This window comes from Cnephaeus nilssonii, assembly GCF_951640355.1.
Source record: "Cnephaeus nilssonii genome assembly, chromosome: X".
NCBI lineage: Eukaryota > Metazoa > Chordata > Mammalia > Chiroptera > Vespertilionidae > Cnephaeus > Cnephaeus nilssonii.
In genome coordinates this window covers 69,109,312-69,124,578 of record NC_137071.1, presented here as the reverse complement: position 1 = coordinate 69,124,578, position 15,267 = coordinate 69,109,312, and the positions used below count along the sequence as shown (strand labels likewise).

At 44.7% G+C, this 15,267-nt stretch overlaps 2 protein-coding genes across 11 annotated transcripts; both read right to left on the bottom strand.

Annotated features, from left to right (window-relative positions):
* Positions 1-2,416: 2,416 nt before the first annotated feature.
* Positions 2,417-3,489, bottom strand: LOC307095327 (protein ARMCX6-like; the record flags this gene model as incomplete). Its single annotated transcript, XM_079764559.1, has 2 exons — positions 2,417-2,987; positions 3,482-3,489. 2 exons carry the CDS (start codon positions 3,487-3,489, stop codon positions 2,453-2,455), a joined length of 543 nt encoding a protein of 180 aa, XP_079620685.1. The 3' UTR covers positions 2,417-2,452.
* Positions 3,490-8,898: 5,409 nt separating this feature from the next.
* On the bottom strand, positions 8,899-12,971 carry ARMCX1 (armadillo repeat containing X-linked 1). Of its 10 annotated transcripts, none has more exons than XM_079765766.1 (5): positions 12,867-12,971; positions 12,442-12,552; positions 11,929-12,080; positions 11,040-11,147; positions 8,899-10,803 (listed from the first exon to the last, which is right to left on the bottom strand). In XM_079765766.1, exon 5 carries the CDS (start codon positions 10,654-10,656, stop codon positions 9,286-9,288), a length of 1,371 nt encoding a protein of 456 aa, XP_079621892.1. In that variant the 5' UTR covers positions 10,657-10,803; positions 11,040-11,147; positions 11,929-12,080; positions 12,442-12,552; positions 12,867-12,971; the 3' UTR covers positions 8,899-9,285. The 10 variants fall into 10 exon arrangements, with proteins under 10 accessions (XP_079621892.1, XP_079621895.1, XP_079621894.1 ...); XM_079765769.1 differs by having other exon boundaries at positions 12,496-12,549; positions 12,867-12,967; XM_079765768.1 differs by having other exon boundaries at positions 12,496-12,552; positions 12,867-12,958.
* Positions 12,972-15,267: the final 2,296 nt, after the last annotated feature.

The following is a 15,267-nucleotide window of genomic DNA, read 5'->3' as shown; positions in this document are numbered from 1 at the left end:
AAATGGGAATTCGGCAGAGTGCAGAGAAGCAGGGAGGCGTGTGTTAATATGGGATCCTGAGCCAGGAGGAAGGAGAAACCCCTCTGCCTTTGTGCTGAGGTTAAAGAGGCCGAGTCCTAAGGTGTCACTGAAGACAGCATGAGCCATGCTGACTGCACTGGGACACGTGGATGCAGGAACTGTCTGCAGGGCAATCCTACAGATTGAAAAACGGATTGTCCAGGCCACCCGAGGCTTGCTCGGGAGAAAAAGATGGTTGCATTACCAGCTCTTAGGAAACAAGACAGGGCTCCAGAGCCAGCAAAAAAGCTCCAGGGCGATGATCCTTGTTGGGGGTGTAGTGTCATTGCAACCTCGAATCATGTGCCAGCCGTCCTAGGTACCAGGACCTGGGAAGAGGTCACATCCCCATTCTTGTTTGGAGGATCCCTGAGATGGCCCCGGGGACCTGGCAAGCACCAATGCCCACTAGACAGCCTGAAGCATAGGGCAACAAGCAGGGGAGCTGTAACCCACCTGCAACCCAAACTCTGGGAAAAGGGAGAAAAAATAAAATAAAACTACACTCTCTATGGAGAATAATCAGGAGGCAGACCACTTAGAGAGCACTGACTGATGCCTGGGGCACACTGGCCCAGAGCAGCATCCCAAGAGACCAGGAGAGGGCAACAGGCACAGAAGCATTACTGCCCAAGGGAAGCTTCTTGTCCACTGAGCTGGCCAGAGCTTTGAGAAACAGGGCCATTGCCCGACACATCCAAAACATGCAGGGAACCTGGCTTTGGCGACACAGGGTCTAAGGCTCATTGACATGGGTCTGGAAATGAGTTGCCCATTTCAATGAAGTGGTTCAGTGGTTAGGGCTGGCCTCTTCCTTTCCTCTAAGGGGTGTTGGGAGCTTGGGTGGAGGAGAGGATGTGTCTCTTGACCAATGGAATAGCCACAGCCATTCCAAGCACCCTCAGTGTCTGCCCTATGACCCCCACAGGAAGTTGGTGGAGAACTCCACCTCCTCTTCCTGGATCCCACTGAAGGTACCAGGGATGGTGCAGAAAGGCAGTTCCACCGAGAGAAGCAGTGGCAACCAACTCTTCTCACTCTGCCAGGAATTTGGTCTTGCGATCCCAAGTAAAGGAGGGGTTCTGGAAGTAGTTTCAACAGCAGCTTCCCAGAAGAGAATGACACAAAGTAGACACTCAGCAATCGTCCATTAAATGTGCAGGGATGGGTTGCCCAGTGGCCCTCGAGGATGTGTAGACAAACCCAAGGATACTGACATTCCTCTTTGGCTGGCAGTCAAGGAAAGACACCTTCATCAAGGGATTTTTTGTGCCAGGTGCCAGGTGCCAGGTGCAGGCACTGTGCTGCCTGCTTCACAGGTGTTTTCTCTTTCAGTCCTCCCAACATTTTATCCTAATTCCACGCCCCCACCTTCCCTCAGCCCCCAACCCCTTGCTGAGGTTTTCCTGAACACTGCAGCCCATCTCTACCCCTGCCTCCTGTGAGCACTGATAAGAGTGCATTTGTCGGAGCAAATGCCTTCCTTCCCCCCTCCCTGACCCAGTTAGCATTTATCCTGTAGTTTTGTCTTTCTCTTCATGCACACTGTCAACTCAAGGACAAGTACCATGTCTCATTTTCGCCAGTCAAAGCACACAAGTTTATTGATGAAACATACAAATGTAGACTTGGGTGGATGAGGTTAAGTCAGTACAGAACATAGAAAGGGAGTGCACTTTTCTGATGAATGGGTTCACCATCCATCAGCTGGTGTAGAAGAAAGAGTAAACGAAAAAGAATTCGACCTATGCAGCAACAAAAGCACTTTCCAAATATATTTTATTGATTATTTTACAGAGAGGAAGGGAGAGGGACAGAGAGTTAGAAACATCGATGAGAGAGAAACATCGATCAGCTGCCTCCTGCACACCCCCCACTGGGGATGTGCCCGCAGCCAAGGTACATGCCCTTGACCGGAATCGAACCTGGGACCCTTCAGTCCGCAGGCCGACGCGCTATCCACTGAGCCAAACCGGCCAGGGCAACAAAAGCACTTTCAGCACAAGCTCCGATATGTGTCTGGTCTCCAGAAAACAGTCCAGCTTAGGCAGGGAGACCACCACAGGCAAGCATCCTTCATGATGCTTTTATCCACAGCTGGCAGCTGAAATGAGCCCTTTACCACAGGAAGAAGTAAGGAAGTAATTTACAATGCACATTACCTATAGACTGCAAAACCAGAAGTTACTCAAAGCTCAGTGGGAACACCTGCCCCGCCAATAAGAATGTGGTCCTCGATTTAGCAAGTGTGACTTTCACCCCATGATGTGGTGATTGGCTAAGGCTGGATCTTCTACAGCACCCACTGCGGAGTCTTTGCATGAGAACACAAGTGCGTGTTCAGCAAATGGGTTTTGGGTAGATTCGGTCCCATTCTGTTTGAGATGGTCTTTTAAGAGGCCAGGGTGTCCAGGAGAACCTGTCTGTTTCCATTCCTGATAAAGGGGGACGTGAATGAGAGCAGCATTTGGGGACCCAGCAATTCCCCTGCCAAGACTGTTTTTTCAGACAAACCCATCAACGGTTTCAAAACATGAACCTCAGCACATCCACTTCCCTCTGATATCAAAGGAAACCTCAGGTCTGAAACGGATTTGGCAAGCATGTTATTAATAACTGTCATGCTTATTAACAAATTTAATCTGGCCTGCTGCAGAAATGAGTTGCAGCAATGTGACACAGTTTCCTGACACACTTCACTGATGTACATCTTAATCTGGCCCTGATTTTCCACACTGGCACTCTCATTATCCAGGGCACATAAAGCCTGCTTAACAGTGGGCTCGGGAGTGGGGATCATGTTTCCAACAATGGAGAGGCTGCTCAAATGACTATTGATATTGTGGCCAAATGAAAAACCAGCATCCTCGGGCTGAGCAAACATTTTCCCCTGAATGAAAGGACCCTGGGAGAGGCCAAGAGCACAACTGAAAATTTTAAATTGCTAAAGTTTCACAAAAAAGTTATTTCCTGCCAAAACCAGTTTGGTTCTGTGGATAGAGCGTCGGCCTGCGGACTGAAGGGTCCCGGGTTCGATTCAGGTCAGGGGCATGTACCTTGGTTGTGGCACATCCTCTGTAGGTGGTGTGCAGGAGGCAGCTGATTGATGTTTCTCTCTCACCAATGTTTCTAACTCTCTATCCCTCTCCCTTCCTCTCTGTAAAAAATCAATAAAATATATATTTTTAAAAAAGTTATCATTTCCATTAGGCAAATGGTGATTCTTCTTTACTGAGGCCATGTCCTTTTGGGGAAGCCTTGAGTTCTTACTGCCCGCAGTTGATTTCAGCCTCATTCCCAGGGCTTGCCTTTTCCTGTATCTTTGACTAAGGTACAGAGCTCTTACCTGTACTCAACCCTGTCTGAACCTCCCTATTCCTCTGTGGTTGTTTTGTGTTATTTTTTCTTACCCTGGCTGTACCCTCTCATGATTAGCGGGTGAACACCAGCAACTTCTAGCCCTGACCTCCAGACGTGCTTTCACAAAATAACTAATTAGAGCATATCCCACATCTATGATAAGTCACAGCATGTTCCTACACTTGAATAGACAATTTAGCTGTGATATTCTAGGAAGGAGATATTGAAGCATCTTTTCCTGGACAAAAACTGCACTATCTGCCATCCAACATGGTACTAGAGGCAATGCAAACATATAAAGCTTTGATCTGAGTCTCCACAGATACACATGTCAAAACTCAGGTTACAAGGGTATCAGTATCCCTATTTGTTTTTTGTTTTTTTAGTCTGGTATTTTTCCTACCTTAAAGCTTGTTCCTACTGTTTTCTCAGGAGTATAACATTTAATTTTCCCTTCACCAAAGTGAGAGGGGAGGAGAACAAAGCCTGGGAGAGGGAGAAGCTCATTTGCTTCTAGACCCTGTATTCTGACTCAGACATCCCTCCTGGATATCGCACTGTGTGGAGCACTTTCCTTTCTTCCTTGTCTAGAACTATGTCTACTGGTAGACAGACAAGAGAGAATGGACATTGGGAGAAGTACATATGTCCCCTCTCATTAGAGTGAGAACTCTAGTTTTCAAATATCGCCCATTTATGCCCTGGCTGGTTTGGCTAAGTGGACAGAGCATTGGCCTTCGGACTGAAGGGTCTTATGTTTGATTCCGGTCAAGGTCACGTACTTCGGTTGCAGGCTTGATCTTGGGCCGGGTCGGGGCACATGTACAAAGCAACCAATTAATCTCTCTCTCTCTCTCCCTCCCTCCCTCTCCCTCTCCCTCTCCCTCTCCCTCTCCCTCTCCCTCTCCCTCTCCCTCTCCCTCTCCCTCTCCCTCTCTCCCTCCCTCCTTTCCACTCTCTCCAAATATCTCCCATTTATCTCAGGCACACTTTCCAGCCAATTTCACTACTCCTCCTTGCCCCCACAAATGTCCATCTTTTCAATTCCCCTGCCCCTACTCATTCTCTTGACGTGTATCTCCTCCCTTAAAGCCTCACTTTTCTGTTCCACCCCTCATTTTTACCCCAAAGATATTGAAGCCCCCCACCCCCCACCTCCAAATAATTAGCATTAACTAAGGCTTTTCTAAAGACAGGACAGGAGTGGCTAAGCCGGTTCTGATTTTGTGCTTGCCTCTACTACCCCCTTGTGACCAATTCAGGTCCTACATTTCCTTGAAGAAACCAGTTTCTACTAAAAACAAATCCCGGGTGGGTGAACATTTAGTGCTGGGTGGTAAGTCAAAGTTCTTACCTTTTACTGACTCAGGACTCTGTTAAAGGATTCTCACCTGTCACGCCCAGATCCCAACATCAGCTCTCCCCCTAACCCATTTAGAAAACTAAGATGAGCTGGTGGGAAGCCTGCATGTGTAGTGAAAGCTGACTCTGCCCCTTCAAGCCTCTGCTCCCAACCCCACCCTTGCCCCACACTGAGAGCAATGTTCACTCTCACACCAAATTTCACACAACCAGAACAATGTTTTCCTTTTTTACTTGGCTACAAACACAACCTTCTAAGGTCAATAAGGAGCTGATGGCGGGACCTAAAACAAAACAAACAAATAAATAAAATAAAACCTCTTCACAATTCTTGGTCACCTGAGATACATGTTATCAATAGGCCATGGTCCCCAAATTCCCCTCCCTCTAGCAGTGATGCAAGAGTGTACCAGCCTCTCTCCCTTCTCCCTAGCGCAACAGACCGGTCATTCTTTTTTTTTTTTTTTTTTTTCCTATGCCAGTGCTAGACGTCCAAAACAAAGCATTTTCATTTTGCTGAAATTTGCCTTCCTCTAATTTCTTGGAGTAACTATTTCTATTAATACTTCTTTGTCTTCTCCTAGAAAACAGGGAGACAGCCCATCTCTTCATTTCCCCACATTTCAGCTACTAATATCTATCATCTTTCTCAGAACCACAAGAAAGCAGGTTTCATGAAATAAAACATGGAGAAAGAGAAATTTTAAATATTTATGTATTGCCTATGCTCATTTTTCTTTGAAATACTGGCTTTAAAATATATATTTGTACATGCTTTTCTGTGTATGAGACGTTTTCTGGAATGATGTTTGCCAAAATGTTACCACTGGTTATTTCTGATAGCTTCATGTCTAAACCACAGTAACATCACCCAGGCATCAGGAATGTTGTAAAAATTTATGAGATTGCATTGAAGAAGCATTTCCAGTTCTTAGAGGTAAACAAAGACCCTATTTCTCAGAGGATTTATTTCAATCGTTTATTTATTCAATTCCATGAGGCCAATGGGTACACAAAAAGGTGCTCAACATTACTAATCACCAGGAAAATGCAAATCAAAACCACAATGAAATATCACCTCACACCTTTTATGATGGGTATCATCAAGAAGGCAAGAGCCTGGCTGGAATGGCTCAGTGGTTGAATGTCAACCTATGAACCAGGAGGTCACCATTCAATTCCCCGTCAGGGCATATGCCCAAGTTGCAGGCTTGATCCCCAGTATGGGGTGTGCAGAAGGCAGCCAATCAATTATTCTCTCTCATCATTGATGTTTCTATCACTCTCTCCCTCTCCCTTCCTCTCTGAAATAAATAAAAATATATTTTTAAAAAATAAGGCAAGAAATAACAAGTATTGGCTTGGATATGGGGAAAGGGAATTCTTGTGCAGCATTGGTTGGAATGTAAATTGCCATAGCTATTATGGAAAATAGTATGGAACTTCTTCAAAAAATTTAAAAATAGCGCTGGCTGGTTTAATTCAGTGATTAGAGCATTGGCCCATGGACCTAAGGGTCAGAGGTCTGATTCCCTATCAAGGACAAGTACCTTGGTTGCAGATGAGAAAATAGAGATGAGGAAAAAGATTACAATATTAAATTCATGCATTATCCCATTACTTATAACTATTCTTTAATATATAGCCTTTCAGAAGTTTTAATGCATATACATGTTTTATATTCCTTTAAAAATATACTACGTATAGAGTCATTAACTGGCTTTTCCACTTAAGATTCTAGACTAAGTCCTGGCCAGCATTGTTCAGTGGTTAGAGTGTCGGCCAGGGCACCAGAGGGTTTCTAATTGATTCCAGTCTAGGGCACATATCTGGATTGCAGATCCGTTCCCTGAGTGGGAGGCAACCATTCAATGTGTCTCTGTCACATGGATATTTCTCTTTCTCTCCCTTCCTTCCTCACTCTCTCCCTTCCTCTCCCCCCCCCTTCCCTTCCACTCTCTAAAAATCAATGGAAAAAATATCCTCATTTCTCAGATGAGGATTAAAAGAAAAAAAGATCATACACTGAATTTTTTCCAAGTAAATGAGACTAAATGTTCATCAATGTTTTCAAGAGCCGCACAATGTTTCAATGTGTAGACATATCCAAATTTGTTGGCTCATTCAAATTTTTCACACTTCACGCTTTTATACAAGCCAATTATTTGGTTATTTCCTAAGGATAAATTTCTTTTTTTATAATGATATTGGAAATAATACTTTATTCCAAGCCTGTGATTCAGAGGATTGCATAAAGAAATTACTCTAATCTAAAGGTCTCCAACACAGTGGGACACACCTGGTGACTCCAGGTGACTGACAGGCCTCTGAGCAGCCAGGCCTTAGGAGGCCTGCAGAGGGCACAGACCAGGTCTACAACAGCATCTGCTGCAGTACCATCATGGGGAAGATTCTGGAACAATTCTTCATTTTGGTAGGGCTGCTAGTGTGCTTGGTCAATCAGGTAAAGTGGGTGAGATTCCCCAAATGTATTTTTCTGCATCTTTTCCCTTTGAAAGCAAAGATGTGATTCTAAGAATAAATGTCTACCAGTGGAATTACTGGGTCAAAGAGCATGTACATCGTTTTTGTCTTTTTAAAAATACGTTTTTATTGATTTCAGAGACAGAGGAAGGGAGAGTGAGAGATATAAACATCAATGATGAAAGGGAATCATCAATTGGCTGCCTCCTGCACACTCCCTACTACAGATCCGAGCCCGAAACCCGGGCATGTGCCCTGACCAGGAGTCAAACTGTGACCTCCTGGTTCATAGGTCGACACTCAAACACTGAGCTATGCCAGCTGGGTGAGCATGTACATCTTGAGAGCTTCTGAAACATGTGTCCAAGTGGACCTTGCACCAGTGTATGCTCCCACTAACACACTTTGAGAGTGCCCCTCCCCCCACACCCTTACCACTCTCTAGGTTGGGAGAGAGGTGGAAAATCTTCAATATGAATGCCAACAGCTCTCTGGATGGTTCCATAAAGGCCCTGCCTCAACCAACCTTATTAGAAATCTTGATAAAAGCACTAAAAATTATTATTTCTGCTATTACATTTTCTTATTTCAAAATAGTAACTAATCCTTGCTCAGTGTTTAGAGTGCCTGCCCTCGTACCAAAAGGTCTCTGGTTCAATTCGCTGTCAAGGGCATGTACCTGGGTTGCAGGTTCCATCCCTGGCCCCAGTCAGGGAGGCACCCGATTGATGTGTCTCTCTCACATAGATATTCCTTTCTCTCCTTCCAAAAAAGAAAAAGAGGGGGGAAAATAGTAACTAATGTATTCACTTACACAAATAGTAACTAATGTATTCACTTATACAAAAAACAGAATTGGTCAAGAGTATATTTTCCTATCAAATGCCCCAGGACTCTAAAATGAAATTATCCCTCTCTGTAGTCCCCAGAATAGGTCCCAGCACTTCTTCGTTCAAAGAGTCTCTCACTTGCTTCCTCTCATCATTCCCGTGACCAGCAGTGACATTTCAGACTTTTATTATCTTGTACTTGGACTATGGTGGTAACTTCCTAACTGGTGTTCCAATCTTCAGTGGCCACTCCTGTCCCCTCCCCAACTCAGATCCATCCTGCACCAAAACAGCCACATTATTTTCCTTTCATCCTGTCATTCCCAGGGTCATGAAAGGCTTTCGTGTCATCCAGGATTGGATGGAGTAATATGCAAACACCTCAGTGAAGCAATCAGGGACCTCCCACGAATGCAACTCACTCCCACTGCTCAACTATATTTCTCACCCCTCCCTTTTTCACACTTTGTACTCAGGCAGGCCAGCCTCCTCTCTGGAGCAGGATTCCCACCTCCATGCCTTTCTTCCCACCATTCCTTACTCCTCCAACACCCTTCTGCCCTGTTTTTATCCTATCCTTCAAGCCCAGCTTACTTAAGCATCCTCTCCTCTTAAAACTTTCCCTGCGCTCTGTTACCTGCAAAACTTTCTGCCACATCTAAGCACTAATAGGAAGCAGCTGGCCATGATGAATGGCTCCTGGTTTTGTTAATAACTTTTTGTTTCCATACATCTTGCCTTCTCAAATACACAATAAACTTAAAAACATGATAAATTTTTCTTTTTTTTTTTTTTTGCTGGTTAAAACACATAACTTTATTGATAAAACACAAGTCTAAGATTAACAAATATAAACCAATACAAAAGTGTAGGTTATTTATGATTAGTTTGCTGTCAGTTTAGATAAAGAGTAAAAATATCTCAATCTAGGTAGCAAGATGGAATCAGCTAAGTGCTTTGTTCTTACAAGCTTTAGTATTCATTTGGCATCCTTAAAATGGTCCAGCCTAAAACCAACCATCACAGCCAGCATTACTGTTGATCTGTGATATTCATTATTCCAAAATAGCAGCTGAAAGTATCTCTATGCCATATAAGCACAGTGAAAAACAAAGAATTTGCAAAATGTATTGTTCCCAAGTGCAAACTTAAAAAACATATCTCAATATTATTTGAGACAGACCCCTGATTAGAGTTTGGTCAATACTTTGAGAACTTTTACTTTCACCACCAGATCACTGTGATTTGCTAATGCTTTAATTTTTTTAACACACACGCCAGATTCTTTAAATAAGAAAAAAAGTGAACTTCTGCTGAACTCTTTCCTGGACAATGCAAGCCCTTCATTTTTTATGTTATCATTTATATTCTCAAATAGGGTTAGGATATTAAGAAGAATCTCTCTGTCCCATTCTTTATTAAAGAGGGAAATCAATTCTGATGGTACTTTACAACTGACCAGCTCTCTTGTCATGGCTGGATTTTCAGTAAAGTTTATAAGTAGTTTCATAATCTGAATCTTGGTGAAGTAATTTCCCAGGAATAACAAAGCAAAAAAGTCTGGAAAAGAATAGGAAAGCAAATGTTGGTAATGATTAGTCACAGTCATGTTGGTTAACAGTCTTAGTCCAGCCATCTGCACAGCTGAGTCCAAGCAACAAATCATGGTGTCATCACACACTTGACTGATATATGTCTTAATCTTGCCCTGATTTTCAGCATTCACACTCAAGTTATTAAGAGCATTGTAAGCCTTTTCCCTAATAATGGGATCTTTCGTTTTTATCAGTTTTGCAATAATTGGGAGACCACCCAATTCACGAATGGCATTTTGGTTAAATGAATATGCTGCATTGTTACCGAGAGTGACCAAGGCTACTTCTTGAATAAAAGGATCATTTGTTCTTTCCAGGATGTTAAGGACCTTTTGAAGGTCTGTAGCACCTAAAATATCATCAATTTTATAGGGAAAGTTGAACTTGCCCCTGCGAACAGGCCATGTTGTAGCTGGAGTTCTGGTGCTCTTAGCTTGGACCCTTCCCTTGGACTTTCCACTTGCCCTGCTCCTAGCCCTAGCCCCACTCCTGGTGGGGTGGCAGCCTCCACCCCTGCCTCCTGGGCAGGGTAAACTCGATGCAAGAGTCCTGGTCCCAGAGATGGTACCAAACCTGGCCCCTTTGCCTGCCTTTGCACTTGCCTGTTCCTTCAGCGTGCTGAAAAGGGCCTTGGCCTTGGCCTCTAGGCCACCTCCTCTCTGGGTTCCTGAGTGGGCTTCCACTTTTATATCTGGACCACTCTTGAGTTCCATGCCCACTTCAACTTTGGCCTTTGAGTCACCCTGAAATCTAGCTCTGCCCCCCACTGCAGTATTAGCTCCTTTCCCAGTCTCCACCCCGATTTCTGTAATATCACTAGATTCCTCATCTTCGTCATCATCGTTGTAGTCCCAGATTTTCTCGCTGTCATCTCTTCCCCAGGTCAGTCTGTATACGCAGTAGCAGGCGCCAGCCCCTATCACCACACCAGCAGCCACACAGCCAGCCTCCCGAGTTCGACCCATACTGGGGCTAATGTCTGAGCCGAATGTCTGGGCTGAATTTTTAACCCAGGCACAGCAGGCTTGCTGTGGCTCAAAATTATCTGAAGCCTGGATGGAATCTTTAGCTATAGTTGTCAGGCTCTTCAGCAACTGCAGATACAGCAGCACCTAGGAAAGAAGGAAAGACTTGAGGCTTCAGTCTCCTCCTTTTGCACCTTTGCATGCAGACAGACTAAACTGGGGACAGACAAAGGAACGGGGACATAACAGGGACTTAGGGCTAGATCACTGATCCCTTTCCTACACAGGGAAGTTAATTTTGAAAAATTTCCCCACCTCCCGATTCTCCAACCTCATGGTCAATTTACCTCACCCCAGTTTAAGGTATCTAACCAGTTCCCTACCTCCTCTGCCCTTCCAGATGTCCTGGGGGGTAGTGGCACTTCCACATATACCCACACAGGTTCAGACAGTTTCTTCCTTTTCCTTCTTGCCTGGAAGTGCACTGTATTCTGCAAACATGCATACATAAGGGGTGGGGAGGGGATTGCTGAGAGCTTATGGTACAGATGACCTCACCCAGGTCATAGGTACCTCTCTGGAACCCTTGGCCCTATTCGGAGTAGACCAGTATTTCCCACCTAGTTATGCTCGTCTCCTCACAGTGCTTTGAAATTCATTAGCTCACCCCCTCACCTCCTCTGATCTCTGATCTCCTTCAATCCTCTACCCCACCCACACCCCTGAAAATCACTTCCTCCAAAGGTGATACCACACATTCCCTTCCCTAACAAAGTCAATGGGGGTGGACTGAGAATGTCTAGAAGCCAGACAGGGGTAAAATGAACAAAAGTCTGGAATTTCACCCTTGCCTCCACCACCCCCATCATCTTCAAGGTTCCAAGACACTCCTACTCAACCCATTATACCAACTTCCACTGTTCCAGAGGAATTTACTTCAGCCCTCAACTCAGTTTCTGCCTCCACCAAACCTAAGGACTGACAACTCTGGGACTGAGTGCGTGATGGGCAGACCAATAACAATTACTTTTTGTACTCCAAAAAGTAATTTGGAAAAAGATCTTCCCTACCCCCACCCCAGAATTCTTGTGACACTCTCCCCCCTTCCAGCCACTTCTTTCCCAGTTTTATAACAGCAGAGAACTTTCTTTTGTAAGCTCCGAAATGGAGGAAAGGAGGGGGATGCAGAGGAGGCCCACTGGAGTTTGCAGTCTCCACCATTCTCCACCCCAAGGGCCCTCAAACAGCTCCAGCATCCTCACTCTGACCTACTTGTTTCTGGACAATGTTCCTCTTCTTCCTGCTCTTGGGTCGGATTGGCCTTCCGGTACAACAAGATCCACACACACAGACTGGCGACTTGGCAGACGGATGGCTAGCGGACAGAACGGCACTTCAGAAAGTCCCAATACGAATTCAAAGTCCTGGTAGTCAAACGGATTTTAACTTTTTTTTTTCTCATCCTACCCCCACTTCTCAGGACCCCTCGGACATCAGCCCTCTTCCTGCATGACGTCCACCCATGCCCTGCCCCAGCCCACCGCTCTACCCCCAGCGGATGGCCATTTTCCCAGCAAAAACCACACCCCTTTGAAACTACTGGAAAGAAGGGGAGGAGGAAGTATAGAAAACGGGCGGAAAGACCATTCCCCTCCCTGACGCATTCCCACCCCTCCCCCCTAAAGGCACCAATTTTTACGATAGGCTGTCACATCCTTTTTTCTATATATATAATAGCAGGGAGGTAGCTGGAGAGTCATTAATGGGCCCAAGATAAGGGAGGACCTCAGCCATCCCCGCTCTTCTCGTGGGCGCCGGGGCAATCCCCTTTACACTGACATGCAGGAATCCCGGGCAGATTCTTTGTTCCTGTGCTCCGAGTGATACAGCGCCCTACTGAAAGACACGCGAAAAGACAAATGGTCAGACAGACCCACGGCCCCAAGATCCTGGATTGGTAGAAGGCCCGGAATTCTAATACACTGCCCTTCCCGATTCAAGGCCCTGGATGTTAAAGGTTTCTCCCCTCCTGCGCTGGGGTCTCCCTTGTAATACAGCCCGCAACATCGACCATTTTCGTTCTTGGAAGGGCAGGGTTTTAGAAAGCACGCTGGTTCCTTTCCGGTGGAATCCACCCTCCTCAACCCACACCGCAGGGATCCCCCAGGCAGCGACCATCCACATAGACCTGCAGGGATCTGGTCAGTTACCTCCTCCTCCTTCCCTAGCCACAGGCCCGCCCGCCCGATGGGGAATAGGCAGATGGCAAGCGACCAAACAAAGACGAAGATTAGAAGGACGTCTAAACGCGTAAGCTTCTGCTCACGTGAGGGCCACGTCACCTGTGAGCTCAAGACCCCTATTACCACTCCCCCCGGCAGGCAGTGCGGCTGGGCTGGAGCTGGCCCACCCCTTTGCTTCCCTGACCGTATCAGGTCCTGCCACTCATTTTCCTCTGCCAATCCTAGAAACCGGGAATAGCTTCTCCTTGTGGTTGGAATTTGCCTTTCTTTAATTTACAGGGAGAGACTGCATCTGTTTCCAAGTTCATGGATCTTCTCTTCCTCTTTGAGGAATAATTTTCCCCCTTATCCCTGTCCAACCATCTCTCCATTCACTACCCACCCCCAGCCATGAGGATCCAGCTTTTCTCCTGCACCCCTATACAAAGTGGAAGAAAGATCTCAGAAAAGGATATAGGTAATGGGAGTGTTTTGCTTCCTTAAACTTTTCGGTTCATTTTTTAAAAATCAATACTGTGTTACTTTTATATCGGAAAAGATAAAATGATGCTATTTTCATTTGAGTGGAAAATAATTTAAGTGGGAGACCAAAAGGTCTCATTAATTTCATTACATTTATTTATAACACAAGGAAACTGTTTCTATCTGTTATAGCCAAATAGAAACTTTCAAAACATATTAACCTGTTTTAAAATTTATAACGGGAATTTTCACATGATTTATTAACTAGTCCACAAGGAGAGGACTAGTCCTCTGATCCTGCCCATTTTATGCAAATGATTTATTACTTTTTCTGTTTTTGGATCAACTTGCAAATTGATAAAACAAAAGCAGCACAATCCTGTCTTGTTTGATTTTAAAAAGACATGCATTTAATGTCCCAGAGTCTTGGTTGACGGCTGTGTGAACCACTTATGATTTGATGGCTGTTCTGAACACCTGCCCCTGGATTAGATTCAAGTCTACTAAGGTGGATGCAGGTGAGGGTGTAAGGGATGCAGAACTGGTCCCGTCCTCCCTGCCTTGTCAAGAGGTGAGGAATAAAGGTGTTGTCCTCTGATCCCCTCCAATATTCCATAGCTTCTCATCCCCCGCAGTCAGGCAAATGACTCTGTTGCTCAGTCTAAAGGTATACATGGACAGGTGACCAAGGTGGTAAATGCCACCTTTACTCAGATGACCAACCTGACCTGAGTAAATGTATTTGCCTTCTTCCCTCACTTAAATTCCCACAGAGGTAACTCAGGGATGCATAGGAGGGATTGTTCGTCACACACCCCTGCCGCTGTGGGTCTCCATAAAGCCTAGAGAAGTGATTGCTGGGGGAAGCACCCAAGTCTGCCTGCTCTGGCCTCATTCACAGCACCCGAGTCTGCTCATGCCACCTGGCCTGAGAGGTTCAGCCTGCTGGGCCTCTTGACATATAGCCACCTCACTGCAGGGTCCTCAGAAAGAACCTAGCCTTGATATAGGGTCGTGTCCTGCAGTCCACCCCCAACTTGGTGCCCCCTCAACTAAATGTGTGCCTGGACCAAATGGACTCTCCTCCTTACCATACTGATAAACCTAGAGTAGGCATTCTCAACTGGCTAACTCTGTGAAAATTTTATCAAAATTATGCAAGTACATGTGTTCATTTTAGTGGGGAGAAGGTTTGTAGGTCTCATCAGATTCTCACAGACATGTGTGACTTAAAAAAAATAATTCAGAACAACTTTACTAGGGGAAAAAAGGTAAGTTCCCTCAATAAAAATCTCTCAAATCTCTCTCTCTATTTGTGTGTGTGTGTGTGTGTGTGTGTGTGTGTGTGTGTGTCCCTCTCATCTCCCCACACTCCATAATTTTTAAAGTGTATGAACAATGCAGAAATATATAAAGTAGAATGTGCAAGTGTGTCAAGTTCCAAGTTGAACAACACTGCAGAACAAAATGGTTGACATCTAGTGACTAAAGTGCAATGAATATGCACTTTAACTTGAGAACTGACATCTTTAAAAATTGAGTCTTTCTATCCATGTTGACATTATGATCTTCAATAAATTTTATGTTTATTCAGGGAAGTCATACTTATAGTTAAGCTTATTCCTAGCTATGTTATTGTTTTGTTGCTTTTGGGTATGACATTTCTTTTATGATTATATTTTCTACCAGGTTATTGCTTGTCTTGGGAAAAATATTTATATGTTTATTTTTAGTGACCTTTCTTAATTTTTCTAATAGTTTTTCAGTTGATGGCTTTGTTTTATGTAGGTATGCATAGAGAATCATCTACAAATGATGACTTTTAATTTTTTCAGTATTTATATATTTTTCATTTTCTGGATGTAGCACATTGACCAGAACCTCTAGAACTATGTTGAATAATAGT